This window comes from Rana temporaria, chromosome 9 (genome assembly GCF_905171775.1).
Source record: "Rana temporaria chromosome 9, aRanTem1.1, whole genome shotgun sequence".
In the NCBI taxonomy this organism is placed as follows: Eukaryota; Metazoa; Chordata; class Amphibia; order Anura; family Ranidae; genus Rana; species Rana temporaria.
Genome location: NC_053497.1, coordinates 10880973 through 10899195, shown reverse-complemented (window position 1 = coordinate 10899195; position 18223 = coordinate 10880973). Strand labels below are relative to the sequence as shown.

The 18223-nt window shown below is 46.8% G+C and overlaps 1 protein-coding gene across 2 annotated transcripts in view; it reads right to left on the bottom strand.

Moving 5' to 3' along the window:
* The window catches only part of PLP1 (proteolipid protein 1), a 68256-nt gene that overhangs the window by 27855 nt on the left and 22178 nt on the right, over positions 1-18223 (bottom strand). For both annotated transcript variants that reach the window (XM_040322771.1, XM_040322772.1), the window contains exons 2-5: positions 17301-17487; positions 7572-7830; positions 3444-3612; positions 324-397 (exon numbers count right to left, since the gene is read on the bottom strand). In XM_040322771.1, the coding sequence (XP_040178705.1) occupies positions 324-397; positions 3444-3612; positions 7572-7830; positions 17301-17487 (689 nt within the window). The remainder of the gene's footprint in view (positions 1-323; positions 398-3443; positions 3613-7571; positions 7831-17300; positions 17488-18223) is intronic.

Sequence of the window (18223 nt, the reverse complement as noted above, 5' to 3'; positions counted from 1 at the left end):
GTGTCCTGGCAAAAAAGGTCCCCCGGCTCTCACAGCTGTACATGTTCGGCTATTTTTGGTGGCTCCATTGTGGTTCGTACTGCGCAAGCGCTGCACCTGTGCGGTACAGGGGGGCCATTATGCGCTGGGGGGACCTTCATCGGCAGAACACCGGCAGCACTCATGCAGCACAAGACCATGACACTCCCACCACCATGAAACCATAGGCTCATTGCCTGCTACTCTGCTCTTAGGGTGGTGCCCAGGGAAGCCCTCCTAGAAAATTACAATATATATATATATATAACAGCTAAAAAAAAATATATATAAAAACGTTTTCTAACCTCATTGGTTTTGCAAATAGCAAGTAGACTGGCTCCACACACTTTTCCGGGGAAAGCATTCCATGGCAGAACTCCTGTAGAGAAAGAAGCAATAGTGAATGGTTTTGGACATGTCACAATGCTACAAGGGCGCGTGTTATCTGGTTAAAGGCTTTAAAATTATACATTTCTTAAATTTATCCAGGAGATAGTATTTAGCAAATACATTTTGTCATTTGATTGACTTACAATATACACTACATGGCCATAAGTATGTGGATGTCCCTCCAGTTTGTGCAGGCCACTCAAGTTCTTCCACACCAGAGCCCTGACCTCAACCCTACTGAACACCTTTGGGATGAATTGAAACACCAAGGCCAAGGCTTCTCATCCAACATTACTACATGTCCTTGCAAATGCTCATTTGTTTAAATGGGCACAAATATAGTTAATATAGCTACAAGGGGCAGGGCCGTCTTAATATCATCATGGGCCCCTGGGCAAAGTAATGCTCTGGGGCCCCTACAACGATAACAGTGCAGATAAACAGACATCAAGTAGGTAGGAGGCAGACTGCCTCCCTTGTGTATCCATCACTCTCAGTGCCATCATGGGGCCCCCAATTTCGGGGGAAGCATGGGCTCAAGGTAAAGCTGCTTTGGGGTAAGTGCAGGGGCCCCCCATGCAGCTGGGGCCCCTGGGCAGTGCCCAGGTGTGCCCTCATTAAGACAGCTCTGACAAGGGGTAGGGTTGGGGCAACTTAACACTCAAGTGGCCTGCAGAGAGCCCTGACCTTGACTCTACTGAACATCTTTGTGGGTCTTCCCATTACATTTCAGTACCTGACCTGATTATAAAGTCATGGCTTTATCAGTTTGGTGTGGGGGAACTTGGTGTTCAGTACACAGCCCCGACCTCAATCCTACTAAAGCCCTTTGGGATCAGATCTCCTCATCCAACCTCAGTACCCGATCTCAACCCTACTGATCACCTTTGGGATCTAATCTTCTCATCCAACATCAGTACCCAACCTCAACCCTACTGACCACCTTTGGGATCAGGTCTTCCCAACCAACATCAGTACCCGGCCTTAATCCTAAAAAGGGGAAAAAAGGAACAGAAAGCACACCAGCCTTGTGCATTACCTTTGCAGCACTTTCATGAGTGAAAAATGTAAAAAAATGCATACTCACAAATGAGTTACATATTCAAGCATAGAGTATAAAGTCCATAAGATGCACCATCCAGCAAGATCAGCTGGCAAGTAACAGTAGTGGGATGTATAATCCAAAAAGCATATGACGCGTTTCGAGGGTGTCCCCTCTTCTTCAGAGCCCCTTGAAACGCGTCAACTGCTTTTTGGACTATACATCCCACTACTGATGCATCTTATGGACTTTATATTCTATGCTTGAATATGTACCTCATTTGTGAGTATGCATTTTTTACATTTTTCACTCATTAAAGTGTTGCAAAGGTAATGCGCAAGGCTGGTGCGCTGTTCTTTTTTACCCCTTTTAGTATTTCCTCTGGGTTCCCCCTGACCTGTTGTGAGGGGTAGCACAGCTGATGTGGTGGCTTGATTATTGAAGACCTTTCCCATCTCTTTAGAATCAACCGCACGGCAATCTCTTAAGTGCAGGAGGTTTTTATTTTTCCTTCCTGACCTCAACCCTACTCACCACCTTTGGGATCAGATCTTTTCATCCAACATTAGAACCTGACCTCAACCCTACTGACCACCTTTGGGATCAGATCTTTTCATCCAACATTAGTAACTGACCTCAACCCTACTGACCACCTTTGGAATCAGATCTTCTCATCCAACATTAGAACCTGACCTCAACCCTACTGACCACCTTTGGGCTCAGATCTTCTCATCCAACATCAGTACCTGACCTCAACCCTACTGACCACCTTTGGGATCCGATCTTTTCATCCTACATCAGTACCTGACCTCAACCCTACTGACCACCTTTGGGCTCAGATCTTCTCATCCAGCATCAGTACCTGACCTCAACCCTACTGAAGACCTTTGGGATGAAGTAGAACACCAACTGAAAGTCAGGTCTTCCCAACCAACATCAGTACCTAGACTCACAGGGCCAGATTCACCGAAAAAGTACGCCGGGGTATCTGCTGATACTCTGGCGTACTTTCAAATTAGCCGCGTTGTATCGTTATTTTGAATTCTCAAACAAAGATGCGACGGCATTTTGGCTAAGATCCGACAGGTGTACGCCTTCGGATCTTAGGATGCAATACTTTGGCGCCCGCTGGGTGGAGTTCGCGTCGTTTTCCGCGTCGGGTATGCTAATTAGCTGTTTACGGCGATCCACGAAGGTACTATCGGTCGTCGCATTCTCTTACGTCGTCGCTAGTCGGCTTTTCCCGTCGTAAAGTTGCGAGTCCTATTTAGGTGGTGTAAAAATAGACAGGCCATGTTAAAGTATGGCAGTCGTTCCCGCGTTGAATTTTAATTAATTTATTTTTTTGCGTAAGACGTCCGGGAATAGGAAAGGACGTAACGCACGTCGCCGTTCAAAAAATGACGTCGGTGCGACGTCATTTCGCGCAAAGCACGTCGGGAAATTTCAAAACGGAGCATGCGCGGTACGTTCGGCACGGGAGCGCGCCTAATTTAAATGATACACGCGCCATTTGAATTAGGCGGGCTTGCGCCGGACGGCTTTACGTTACACCGCCGCAAGTTTACACGCAAGTGCTTTGTGAATCAGGCACTTGCGCTGAAAACTTGCGGCGGTGTAACGTAAATGCGATACGTTACGCCGCCGCAAATGTCTATGAATCTGGCCCACAAAGCTTATTTTTGGCTGAATGGGTACAAATTCCCGCAGACACACTCCAAAATCTGCCCATAGAGTGGAGCCTACTATAACAGCAAATGGGGGAAACTCCATATTCACGACCACGATTTTGGAATGAAATGTCCAACAAGCTGATATAGGTGTGATGGTCAAGTGACCACAAATTTTGTCCATATAGTGTAAATAATAAGTCATAAAGAGTAAATCATTTTCATAAAAACAAAGCAGTTCCTTCTAGGAATATATAAATGATAATATATTGGCGTCCTTAGTCATGACTGAAGCTCAGCCATCAGTCAAACTTCACACGTACCATACATTCGTGCGTCAGCGCACAAGTTACTAATGCCAGCCGAGGTCTTTGCAGGAAATGCAATCGATTGACAGGTCACCCAAGTGTTGAAGTAAATGTAGACGGGGACAGCAGAGCAGGCAACAACCAGGATCCACAGGATGGTGACAACGTATGTGACTCCAACAAACTAGAATGAACAGAATACAATTCCAGGGTAAACAAGAAGGAGAGAACACTTTGCTACAGCAGAGAAAGAATGAAACTCTAAAGCCCTGTACACACGAGCGGAATTTCTGTCTGAAAAAAGTTGGATGGTTTTTCCGACGGAATTCCGCTCAAGCTTGGCTTGCATACACACGGTTACACAAAAGTTCTTTGAACTTTCGAGCGTTAAGAACGCGGTGACGTACAACACTATGACAAGGCGAGAAAATTAAGTTCAATTCTTCCGAGCATGTGTCAAATTGTTTCCGAGCATGCGTGTTTTTTTTTCCCGTCGGAATTCCATACAGATGAACCGATTTTCTGATAGGAATTTTTCCGTCGGAAAAATTGAGAATCAGCTCTCAAACTTTTGCTGGCGGAAATTCCAACAGCAAAAGTCTGACGGAGCATACACACGGTCGGAATTTCCGATGAAAAGCTCACATCAGACTTTTTGCTGGCGGAAATTCCGCTCGGGTGTACGGGGCATTAAAGTATTTAAACCCCAACGATGATCTTCTTTGATTTGCTCCATTTTGTTCTTCTTAATATTCCATTGGAAACATATTGGCCCGGATTCACAAAGCACTTACGCCGACGTATCTCGAGATACGCAGCGTAAGTGTAAATATGCGCCGTCGTATCTATGCGCCGGACTCTGAAACCAAGATACGCCTGAAAATTAGGCTTCATCCGACCGACGTGACTTTCCTACGCCGGCGTATCGTGGGCGCATATTTACGCTGGCCGCAAGTGGCGCTCCCATTGATTTCCTATTCACATATGCTAATGAGGGAGATACGTCGATTCATGAACGTACATGCGCCCGGCGCATAATATACGCGGTTTACGTAAGTTGTACGCCCGACGTAAAGTTATTCCCCATATATGAGGGGAAACGTATGGACCAGGGAACACAGCCGTCGTATTTTACGTCGTTTACGTAGTACGTGAATAGGGCTGGGCGTAGGTTACGTTCACGTCGTAGGCAGTGATCCGTCGTATCTTAGGGAGTAGTTTCAACGTGATTCTGAGCATGCGCACTGGGAATACGTTCACGGGACGGAGCATGCGCCGTTCGTTTTAAGTACTTCTATGACGCTTGGCCCATCATTTGCATGGGGTCACGCCTCATTAGCATGGCTCACGCCCACTTCCACTTACGACGGCTTACGCCGAGGAAACCCAGCGCAGTTTGGGAGGCAAGTACTTTGTGAATTCGGTGCTTGCCTCTCTGCGCTGCTTCGGCGTAGCGTATATTAGATACGCTACGCCGGCATAAATATGCGCCAATGTATGTGAATCCGGGCCATGGTATCTGTTCCATCAGTGTAAAACAATTACCTGTTGAATCTGCCAGAAATGTGATGAGCTGATGTCACTTCCTGTGACATCTGCCTGTGCAGAAGGAGGGGTTATAGAGATAGGGATGGAGATAAGGATGAGGAGGAGTTATGAGATGAGGAAGTGGATGATGGATTAGGTAGAGAGGTCAAGAAGACAAGGCATTGGGATATGTGGAGGAAGGGTTATGGAGATGAGGAGGGGTTATGGAGTTGAGGGGAAAAACAAAGAGGGCGGTGAGCATGATTAGGGGTTATCGACATAGTGGGGAGATGGGGAAGGGGAAGATAATTAGTTGGAGGGGTGATTGAGATGAGTCGCTAAGAGGAGATGTGAAGGAAGAGTTTTTGAGGCAAGGAGAGGAGGAGGGGGTAAGATGATTGTAACGGAATGACCCGTGACACCCAGAGACTTTGTGAGGATGGGGGATTCTCCTGTGTCAGCGTCACTGATAACTCTTGGGTCTGAGTCCACCCTGTGCCCTTTGGGCATGGGGTGGCAAGTGAATCATAATTCATGTATTACATGAGATGGGACATCACTGATAGTTCGTATTGCAGGATTTTGAGATACTGCAAGATGTTGGCCCAACCAGTCAATAGTGACTCATTCTATGATTAGCCCTGACTAGTGACATGCTAATTGAGTCAGGCTCCTGGAAGACATTTAATTGTGTGATAACACTGTCTGAAGCCTATTGATGCTCAGAGGTGTGAATAGGTGTCAAGCTGTATGCGGAGACGGAAAGTCTGCCTAGGGAACTCAGTGTGTGATGGTGTTTTGTTTGTTATGCTGTTAATGAAGGAATGTTTAGAAATTCGCTCAAAGAATGTGATTGAAGCCCCCCAAGGTGTGATGTGTGGGTGGGGACAGTTTGATTGTTTCTGTAACCTGTGTACTGTATATAAGCTGAGAAGAAACCATTAAAATTGTCTTCATTTGAAACAAGTACAGAGCTGCGTCTCTCGTCTTGATTCTGGGAAAATGGGAGGCCTGCTGGTTTGTCTGTGTGTCAGATGAGCTGTCGTAGTTGATGGAAGGTCGTAAACGGTGGTGACCGTTACAATGATAATGAGGGGTTATGGAGATGAGGATGGAGGGGGGGGGGTGATATGAGGAAGGGGATGATGATTAGTAGTTATGGAGAAGATGTGTTGGAAGGATATGTGGAGAAGTTATAGAAGTGAGGAGGGTGGAGGAGATAAGAAGGGGTTATGGAGATGAGGAGGAGGGGTTATGGAGATGAGGAAGTATTATGAAGTTGGTAATAAGGAAGGGTTATTGAGATGGGGGGGTGAGTAAGAGGAAGATGATTAGGTAGAGGGGTTTTGGAGATAAGAGGGGGAGGAGATGAGGAAGGGTTATGGAGACACAGAGGAGGAAAATGATGATGAGGAAGGGTTATGGAGACAAGGAGGGGGGAAATGATGATGAGGATGGGGGAGATGGTAATGAGGAAGGGTTATGAGGACACAAAGGGGGGAAATGATGATGAGGAAGGGTAATGGAGACATGGAGGGGGGAAATGATGATGAGGATGGGGGAGATGGTAATGAGGAAGGGTTATGAGGACACAACGGGGGGAAATGATGATGAGGACGGGTTATGGAGACAAGGAGGGGGGAAATGATGATGAGGATGGGGGAGATGGTAATGAGGACACAAAGGGGGGAAATGATGATGAGGAAGGGTTATGGAGACAAGGAGGGGGGAAATGATGATGAGGATGGGGGAGATGGTAATGAGGAAGGGTTATGAGGACACAACAGGGGGGAAATGATGATGAGGACGGGTTATGGAGACAAGGAGGGGGGAAATGATGATGAGGATGGGGGAGATGGTAATGAGGAAGGGTTATGAGGACACAAAGGGGGGAAATGATGATGAGGACGGGTTATGGAGACAAGGAGGGGGGAAATGAGGACGGGGGAGATGGTAATGAGGAAGGGTTATGAGGACACAAAGGCGGAAAATGATGATGAGGACGGGTTATGGAGACAAGGAGGGGGGAAATGATGATGAGGATGGGGGAGATAGTAATGAGGAAGGGTTATGAGGACACAAAGGGGGGAAATGATGATAAGGACGGGTTATGGAGACAAGGAGGGGGGAAATGATGATGAGGATGGGGGAGATAGTAATGAGGAAGTGTTATGAGGACACACAGGGGGGAAATGATGATGAGGACGGGTTATGGAGACAAGGAGGGGGGGGGATTATCAAAGTCCTTGTTCAGGTATTTTCTGTTATGGCTTGATCACCTGATCTCCTGTATGGTCACCTGTGCCACCGAGGGAGGCTACAAGCACCTGTGCCATCACACATTGTGCAAGCATGGTCCAAAAGCCAGATCTGACCTATGACATGCAGCTGATGCTGGAGCAAGTGCATGTAGACAGGAAATGGCTGAAAGAGGCTGGATAAGATCAGCAGCACTGAGATGGAAAAAAAAGGGTGGAAAAAAAATTGAGTTTCAGTTTGCAGCAGAAGCATGCTTCCTATGGAAGCTGTATTCCACAGAAAGCTCACCTGTAGGAATGAATGGGGCCAAAGTTGGAAGCGGACCCGGGGGTCCTCTTGTTTCAGCTTAGATCTTACCTTGTCTGGGTGTCCCAGCCACTTCCCTAAGCAGCGGCAGAGGAGTTCCAAGGTGTGAATTGGCTGTCTGCCCCTGACACTCCTAGGCTTGGGTGGTCCTCCAGTTACAGTAGAGATAAGGCCGCCTTTGGGTAACTTGAACTCTCCCAGAATGTGTTTGATTGCAGTTGTGGTATAAAATCCTTCAGCCAGGAGCAGGATTCCGAACAGGAAAAAGAAGACAGCGATGCCGTAGATCACATACTGGAAGGCATTGATCCTTTAAGAGAGAACAAAAGGGTTACACTGGAAAATGGTGAGTTATAGGGAAGTCAGTAGTAAAGTCCACCATTCCATACCCTAAGGGGCAGATCCACAAAGATCTGCACCGGCGCAGCGTATCTGAGATACGCTACGTCGCCGTAACTTACCTGGCTTTGGTTTGAATCCTGAAAGAATTTGCGCCGTAAGTTACGCGGCGTAGTGTATCTCTCGTGGCGTACGGTCGCGGAATTCAAATGCGGCGAGTAGGGGACGTGTTTCATTTAAATGAAGCGCGTCGCCGAACTAACTGCGCATGCCCTGTCCGTCAAAACTCCCAGGGTGCATTGCTCCAAATGACGTCGCAAGGAAGTCATTGTTTTTGACGTGAACGTAAATGGCGTCCAGCCCCATTCACGGACGACTTACGCAAACAAAATAAAAATTTAAAAATTCGACGCGGGAACGACGGCCATACTTAACATTGCATACGCCACCAGATAGCAGCTTTAACTATACGCCGAAAAAAGCCAAACTGAAACGACGTAAAAGAATGCAACGGCCGCTCGTACGTTCGTGGATCGTCGGAGAAATAGCTAATTTGCATACTCGACGCGGAATACGACAGGAACGCCACCCAGCGGACGCCGAAGAATTGCATCTAAGATCCGAAGGCGTACGAAGACGTACGCCTGTCGGATCTAACCCAGATGCCGTCGTATCTTGTTTTGAGGATTCAAAACAAAGATACGACGCAGGAATTTTGAAAGTACGCCTGCGTATCAATAGATATGCCGGCGTACTTTCTTTGTGGATCTGCCCCTAAGCATGTAAACTTATGCCTCGTACACACGTCCGGTTTTCCCGACGGGAAAACTGCCATGTTTGCTTTTGGTCAGGAAAACCGGGCGTGTGTATGCTACATAGCAGTTTTCCCGACAGGAAAACTGCGAGTAGAAAACTGAACTTGTTCTCTTTTTTGCCGCCGTGATTCTCTGCGTTTTTTTTTGCTCTGCAGTTTTCCTACTAGAAACACTGCAGTGAAGCATACACACGGCCGGTTTTCCCGACCAAAGCTGTCATGGCAGTTTTCCTGTCTGGAAAACCGGCCGTGTGTACACAGGGAAAAGCAACCAAGCAGGTTCCCGTTTTTCCCCTCCATTTTCCCGGCAGACGTTTGACCGATGGGAAAACCGATCGTGTGTACGAGGCATCAGGGGTCTAGTGAAAAAAAGAATTGCTGTACGAATGTCTCATACTTCGACACAAGTAATCCCCATAATTTCACTAATATGTTTATTTCCTATGAGTGTTCGCTCCATCCAGTAGCCATAATGTGGTATTAAATATAAAATTCTCAAAAGCGCCAACACAGGATGGAGTTGTGGGTGCCAATGGTAGTGCAGTGCCACGTCCTAAAGCTTTAGGGTCAATTGTTGAGAAATGGGAAGAAAATTGACATTCCAGGCACCAATTATATAAAAGTATACACCAATTTTATTGAAAATGTAATACATAGTATCATAAAAAAACAAAGAAAATCAAAATATTATATTAAAAACTGCAACATAGCTACAGCGAGGACTAAAACAAATTCTCCAATATGGGTCAGAGGTGTCAATGTACGTCCCAACAGACGTGTATGACTGTACTGGATTGTAGCAGAACTCAAGCTTAACATGTTTCGCGAAAAACGCTTCTTCAGGAGCTAGTATAGTTTCATGTCAGAATGGAGTTAGGTATAAAGGCCCAGATTCTTGTAGAACCGCCTAAAACTGGGCGGGCGTAACGTATCTGATTTACGTTACGCCGCCGCAAGTTTTACAGGCAAGTGCTTTATTCTCAAAGAACTTGCCTGTAAAGTTGCAGCGGCGTAGCGTAAATCACCCGGCGCAAGCCCGCCTAATTCAAATTAGCCGGGTAGGGGGCGTGAAGCATTTAAATTAAGCGCGTTCCCGCGCCGAACGTACTGCGCATGCGCCGTCCGAAGAATATCCCAGGGTGCATTGCTCCAAATGACGTCGCAAGGACGTCATTGGTTTAGACGTGAACGTAAATGGCGTCCAGCCCCATTCACGGACGACTTACGCAAACAACGTAAATTTTCTAATTTTGACGCGGGAACGACGGCCATACTTAACATTGGCTGTGCCTCATATACCCAGGGGCAACTTTACGCTGGGACAAGCCTAACGTAAACGTCGTAACTTCACTGCGTCGGCCACGCGTACGTTCGGGAATTTGCGTATCTAGCTAATTTGCATACTCGACGGGGAAAACGACGGAGGCGACACCTAGCGGCCAAAAAAAAAAAATGCATTTAAGATCCGACGGCGTAAGAGCCTTACGCCTGACGAATCTAATGCTTATCTATGCGTAACTGATTCTAAGAATCAGTCGCATAGATACGACGGCCCAGATTAGGACTTATGACGGCGTACATGGCGTTGCGCCGTCGTAAGCCCTTTAAGAATCTGGGCCTTAGAGACTGATGATGGTTAAAATTATGATAAATGGCTAAAACCTTCAAGTATAGCTTAACAATGTGCTTGGATGAGAGCAGATTGCCATTCAAGAATTACCCCGGTGTAGTGTAGATACCGGCGTAAATTAAACTGTATGGCCCGGATTCGCAAAGCACTTACGCCGACGTATCTCGAGATACGCCGCGTAAGTGTAAATATGCGCCGTCGTATCTACGCGCCGGACTCTAAAAACCAAGATACGCCTGAAAATAGGCTTCATCCGACCGATGTAACTTTCCAACACCGGCGTATCGTGGGCGCATATTTACGCTGGACGTAAGTGGCGCTCCCATTGATTTCCTATTCAAATATGGAAATGAGGAAGATACGTCGATTCACGAACGTACTTGCGCCCGGCGCATAATATACGCGGTTTGCGCAATTCGTACGTCCGGCGTAAAGTTATTCCCCATATATGAGGCGCAACTCATGCAAACGTATGGACCAGGGAACAGAGCCGTCGTATTTTACGTCGTTTACGTAGTACGTGAATAGGGCTGGGCGTAGGTTACGTCCACACCGTAGGCAGTGATCCGACGTATCTTAGGGAGTAGTTCCGATGTGATTCTGAGCATGCGCACTGGTATACGTCCACGGGACGGCGCATGCGCCGTTCGTTTTAAGTAGTTGCGTGGGGTCACGCCTCATTTGCATTGCTCACGCCCACTTCCACTTACGACGACTTACGCTTTCAAAACCCAGCGTAGATTTGGGAGCAAGTGCTTTGTGAATACTGTGCTTGCCTCTCTGCGCTGCGTCGCCGTAGCGTATATTCGCTACGCCGGCATAAATATGCGCCGATGTATGTGAATCCGGGCCTATATGTAGTAATCCGTCAAAGATAGGGGCTGAACATATCAGGCCGATTTGTAGAGGCCAATTGGGGTTTTAAGCAAAGCAAGCATCAAAGAAGGGGGTAACTTATAAGACGTCGCTGAGAAGATGATACACAGATCGTCCGGGAAAGGAAATCCACGGATGGAAATGTTGCCAAAAATGTAACCATCATCAGTCTCTAGTAGGTAGATTCACAAAGAGTTAGGCCGGCTTATCTACAGATAAGCCGACCTAACTCTGAATCTAAGCCGACCTATGTTTAAGTGTATTCTCTAAGGCTGGGTTCACACTACGGTTTTCCCGTCCGTCAGCCGCATACGATTTATATGGAAAACCGTATGCGGCTGAAACGGACGGGAACGTATGGAACCGCACACATGTGCGTTTTCCATTAACATTAATGTTAAAGGAAAACGTATGCGTTTGCCATACTGTCTTAAAAACGACCGCAAAACCGTGGTTGAACACGGTTTTGCGGACGTTTAAAAAACGTTTTGCCAGCAAATCGTACGCACCCGGATGCATCTGAGTGCATACGATTTGCAATGCATTCTCTATCTATACGTTTTCCCGTCCGTGCCCGTACGTTTTCAATACTGAAATCGTATGCGGCTGACGGACGGGAAAACCGTAGTGTGAACCCAGCCTAACAGAGATACACTTAAACATATCGGGCCAGATTCACAAAGGTTAGCGGATCTTTAGATCCGTGTAACCTATGTGTTTTAAGATCCGCCCTCGCAAGTTTGTGAGGAAAGTGTCAAATTCACAACACACTTACCTCCAAACTTGCGACGGCGGATCCTAACTCCCCCGGCGGAATTCTAATTCCGCGGCTGGGGGAGTGTACTATTTAAATCAGGCGCGCTCCCGCGCCGATTTAAATACGCATGCGCCGTCCGGGGAATTTCCCGGCGTGCATTGCTCCCACTGACGTCAATAGGACGTCAGTGGTTGCGACGTGAGCGGGACTTGCGACGCGCGTGTTCGTGAATCGGCGTACGCAAACGACGTAGGAAATTTCAAATTCGACGCGGGAACGACGGCCATACTTAACAATACTTACCCCTGCTTTTAGAAAGGGTAAGTATACGACGGGTACCGCGCTACAGAAACGACGTAAGAACACTGCGACGGGTCCGCGTACGTTCGTGAATTTGCGTATCTCGCTGATTTACATATTATTTATCGTAAATCAGCGGGAACGCCCCCGGCGCCATTTTTAAATTTAAAAAAAGATCCGACAGTGTAACACAGTGTAACACTGTCGGATCTAGCCCTATCTATGCGTATCTGATTCTATGAATCAGGCGCATAGATAGGACCAGTAAAAATCAGAGATACGATGGTGTATCTGTAGATACACCGTCGTATCTCTTTGTGAATCTGGCCCACCTAAGATAGGACGGCTTGCGCCGTCCTATCTTAGATTGCAATGTTTTGCCTGACCGCTAGGTGGCGCTTCCATTGCGGCCGGCGTAGATTATGTAAATGAGGGGATACGCTGATTCACGAACGTACGCCAGGCCTACGCCGTCGAATTACGTCGTTTCTGTAAGGCCTTAGGCGGCCTAAAGTTATTCCACCTATGAGGTGGAATAACAATGTTAAAGTATGGCCGCCGTTCCCGCCGCGAGGTTCGAATTTTTTACGTCGTTTGCGTAAGTCGTCCGCGAATCGGGAGTTACGTCGTTTACGTCCGCGTCGAAATCAATAGGCCCGTACGGCCTACTTAGCCGCAATGCGCACTGGGAAATGTAGTCGCCCGGCGCATGCGCAGTGTCAAAAAACATCAAAAAACGTGAGGTCAAGCCTCATTTCCATACAGCACGCCTCCCTCCAAGCAATTTGAATTAGGCGCCCTTACGCCCGCTCGTTTTAGGCTACACCGCCGTAGATTAGCAGGTAAGTAGATTGTGAATCACTACTAGCCTAACTAATTTACGGCGGTGTAGCCTAAACAGGCTAGGCTAGGCCGCCCTAAAGTTAGGGCAATGTTTGTGAATCTACCTATAAATACCAAACTCGTTCTGACATTAAACTATACTAGCTCCTGAAGAAGCGTTTTTCGCGAAACATGTAGAGCGGGGGTAGGCAACCTGTGGCACTTCAGCTGTTGCAGAACTACAATTGTAACTGCCAAATTGCTAAACCCATCATGCCTCTGGGAGTAATTGTAACTGCCAACCTTGCAATGCCTCATGGGAAATGTAGTTCCACAACAACTGGAGTGCCCCAGGTTGCCTACCCCTGATGTAGAGCTTGAATTCTGCTACAATCCAGTACAGTCATACACGTCTGTTGGGACGTACATTGACACCTCTGACCCATATTGGAGAACTTTTTAGTCCTCGCTGTAGCTATGTTGCAGTTTTTTTATATATTATTTTGGTTTTCTTTATGATACTATGTATTACATTTTCAATAAAATTTGGGCCAGATTCTCAAAGGCGTTACGACGGCGCAACACCATTAGCGCCGTCGTAACACCTCATCTGGCCCCGGGTATCTATGCGACTGATTCTCAGAATCAGTTGCGCATAGGTACCCATTAGATCTGACATGCGTAAGGCTGTTACGCTGTCAGATCTTAAAAGTATTTTTTTTTCCCGCCGCTAGGTGTCGCATCGTCGCTTTTCCCCGTCGTCTATGCAAATGAGGTAAGTACGGCGATTCCCGAACATACGCGAGGTCGACGCAGCGAATTAACGTCGTTTGCGTAGTGTACCCGACGCGTAAGGTTGCCCCTGCTAATTAGCAGGCGCAACCAATGTTAACGATGGCCGTCGTTCCCGCGTCGAATTCAATAAAAATTACGTCGTTTGCGTAAGATGTCCGTGAATGGCGCTGGACGCCATTTACGTATACATCTAGGCAAATGACGTCGGGGCGACGTCATTTAGCGCAATGCACGTCGGGTAATTTACCCGACGGAGCATGCGCAGTACGCTCGGCGCGGGAGCGCGCCTAATTTAAATGGTGCCCGCCCCATTTGAATTGGGCGGGCTTGCGACGAGCAATCTAACGCTACACCGCCGCAAGTTTACAGGTAAGTGTTCTGAGAATCAGGATGTAAACCTGTAGACCTGCGGCGGTGTAACGTAGATCTCATATATTACGCTGCCCAGGAGCAGCGCGAATGTATGAGAATCTGGCCCTTTGTGTATACTTTTATATAATTGGTGCCTGGAAAGTAACTGCCAGATTCATAGAGAACTGCGGCGGCGTAACGTATCGTCTTTAAGTTACACCGCCGCAAGTTTTCCTCGTAAGTGCTTGATTCACAAAGCACTTGAGTATAAACTTGCGGCGGAGTAACATAAAGACGTTCGGCGCAAGCCCGCCTAATTCAAATGGGGCGTGTACCATTTAAATTAGGCGCGCTCCCGCGCCGAACGTTCTGCGCATGCTCCGTTAGGAAATTTCCCAACGTGCTTTACGCTAAATTACGGCGCCCCGACATGTTTGTGAATGGCGACGTGCGTAACGTACTTATGCCCAAATTTTTTTTTTTAAATTTGACTCGGGAACGACGGCCATACTTTAACATGGCTGGTGTAAAGTTAAGCCATGAAAAAGCTGGCTTAACTTTGCGACATAACGCACGCGAGTAGCTTCGTGGATCGCCGTAAAAGCTCATTTGCATACCCGACGCTGGAAAACGACGCAAACTCCACCCAGCGGCGGCCGAAGTATTGCAGCCTAAGATCCGAAGGCGTACGAAGCCGTAAGCCTGTCGGATCTTAGCCAAATGCCGTCGTATCTTGTTTGTGAATCACAAATAAAGATACGACGCGGCAAATTTGAAAATACGCCGGAGTATCAGTAGATACTCCGGCGTATTTCTTCTGTGAATCTGGCCCTAAATGTTTCCCCATTTCTCAACAATTGACCATAATGTGGTATTAACTGAAATACCTTATGCAGGAAAATACCACATTATGTCCACTAGATAGAGCTGATAACTATAGGAAATAAACATATTAGGCAAATTACAAGGATTAAGGCCCGGATTCACGTAGATGCGCATATCTTTGTGCGGGCGTAACGTATCCTATTTACGTTACGCCTCCGCAACTTTTACAGGCAAGTGCCGTATTCTCAAAAGAAAGTTGCGGCGGCGTAGCGTAAATAGGCCGGCGTAAGCCCGCCTAATTCAAATGTGGTAGATGTGAGCGTGTGTTATTTAAATTTTATGTGACCCCACGTAAATTACGCTTTTTACAAACGGCGCATGCGCCGTCCGTAAAAGTATCCCAGTGCGCATGCTCCAAATTAACCCGCAAGAAGCCAATGCTTTCGACGTGAACGTAAATGACGCCCAGCCCTATTCGCGAACGTCTTACGCAAACGACGTAACATTTTAAAAATTCGACGCGGGAATGACGTCCATACTTAACATTGGTACGCCGCATGTACGCCTCATATAGCAGGGGCAACTTTACACCGGGAAAAGCCTAACGTAAACGGCGTATCTGTACTGCGTCGGCTGGGCGTACGTTCGTTAAATTTGCGTATCTAGCTGATTTACATATTTCTAAGCGTAAATCAGCGTACACGCCCCTAGCGGCCAGCGTAAATATGCAGTTAAGATCCGACGGCGTAAGAGACTTACAACGGTCGGATCTAATAGAAATCTATGCGTAACTGATTCTAAGAATCAGGCGCATAGAAACGACGCCACAACTCAGAGTTACGACGGCGTATCTGGAGATACGCTGTCGTATCTCCTTTGAGAATCTGGGCCTAAGTGTCACAGATGTGAGAAGACATTCTTACTTATTTTTTATTTATTTTTTTATCACAACACCCCTTAATGTTACCTTCAGAGTCTCCTTGATCACATCCTTCATTCCCCAAAATGTGTAGCCCAGACTAAAACTGTTTTACTGGTATGCAAATTTTGACTTTTTGACAAAAGTCAACAGCCAAGCCATCATTTTCACCTCAAACGCCCCCCGCCCCCCCCCTTAAACTGTGATTCATGACTACTGAAGAAAGGGCTGAGGGGTTTTTGAGGAGCGGGCTATGATTGGCAGACTGGCTTTACCTTTTCTATGCTATTGGAAAAACAAGATGGCGGCCACCAGTGGATAATTAACTGGGTCACCTGAGGCAGGACGGACTAAAGTTTTCAATCACTGATTATGCATGAGGTGTTCACAAGCTGAAATACTTTATTCAGGAAAATACCACATTGGGGCAGATCCACAAAGAGAGTACGCCGGCGTATCTACTGATACGCCGGCGTACTTTCAAATTTCCTGTGTCGTATCTTTGTTTTGAATCCTCAAAACAAGATACGACGGCATCTGGGTTAGATCCGACAGGCGTACGTCTTCGTACGCCTTCGGATCTTAGATGCAATTCTTCGGCGTCCGCTGGGTGGCGTTCCCGTCGTTTTCCGCGTCGAGTATGCAAATTAGCTATTTCCGACGATCCACGAACGTACGAGCGGCATTCTTTTACGTCGTCTCTAGTCGGCTTTTTTCGGTGTAGTTAAAGCTGCTATCTGGTGGCGTACGCAATGTTAAGTATGGCCGTCGTTCCCGCATATAATTTTAAAATTTTTAATTTGTTTGCGTAAGTCCTCCGTGAATCGGGCTGGACGTAATTTACGTCCACGTCAAAACAATGACGTCCTTGCGACGTCATTTAGCCCAATGCACGGCGGGAAATTTAGGGACGGCGCATGCGCAGTTGGTTCGGCGCGGGGACGCGCTTCATTTAAATGAAACACGCCCCCTACTCGCCGCATTTGAATTGCGCGCCATTACGCCGCGAGAGATAGACTACGCCGCCGTAACTTACGGTGCAAATTCTTTGTGGATTCGAAGCTTCAAAAAGTAAGTTACAGCGGCGTAGCGTATCTCCCATACGCTGCGCCCATGCAATTCTACGAGGATCTGCCCCATTATGTCCACTAGATAGAGCCGACAACCATAGGAAATAATCATATTAGGCAAATTACAAGGGAAGGGAAATGGTTTGCTCTGAGATCAGGTTCCCCCATGGCAATTTTTAGAAATTTGCAAAGCTGACCTTCTTTTCAGTCTTGCGTAATTGTACGGGCTCCTCTCCTGTATTGAGGGATAATTTTTTTTAATGTATCAAGATGTTTACTTACACGTGAATGAGGTATTCGTATTCCTGGTAGTTCTTCGAGAAGTATGTCTCAATCAGTTTTTCAGTTCCACTCAGAGCTTCATGACCACATCCACAAAACAAGGCCACCCCAATGAAACAAAGGATGGTGGCAATTACAGAAGCGGTTGGGATGCCAACCATACAACGAATGCAGCCATCGTGCCAACCTGTAATAAAACCACAACCAAGGAAAATATTAGTGTTCTCGATCTTGTATTGAGTAATTGTGCTTCTTATGTTGGGTTCCTTCATTGGATGAAGTTTTATTGGAGTTTCGTACACTTTTCAAAGTTGATGTTTTTTTTTTACGTTTAACATTATCTTGTTAAGTTAATTTTAGTATAAGATGAGAAGAAGTAGAGTAAATATTAGTCTTCATATGGTACTTCTCTGGACTACACTGCTTTCGAACAAGACAAGCTGGTCTCAGACATGCCTCCAGCCTGTGACTGGACAAGGAAGGGAGCAGCAGTACTTTGACCAGTTCCTTACTCATCTCCATCTGTATCTGTCAGAAAACTTAGGTGTTAATCCTTATTGGATTACAGACCCCAATGGATTGGCCAATAGATCCCTAAAAACCAGGGTTTGACAAATTTTTAGCTGGCTCTCAGATTCCAAGCAAAAGTTAAGAGCTCGAGCCCCGCCGAGCTTGCGCGCAGAAGCGAACGCAAACGTGTATAGCGCCGGCATATGAAAGCGGTGTTTAAACCACACATGTGAGGTATCACCCCGATCGGTAGAGCGAGAGCAATAAAATTCTAGCCCTAGACCTCCTCTGTAACTCAAAACATGCAACCTGTAGAATTTTTTAAACATCGCCAATGGAGATTTTAAAGGTTGAACGCTTGTCGCCATTCCACGAGCGGACCCAATTTTGAAGCGTGACATGTTGGGTATCAA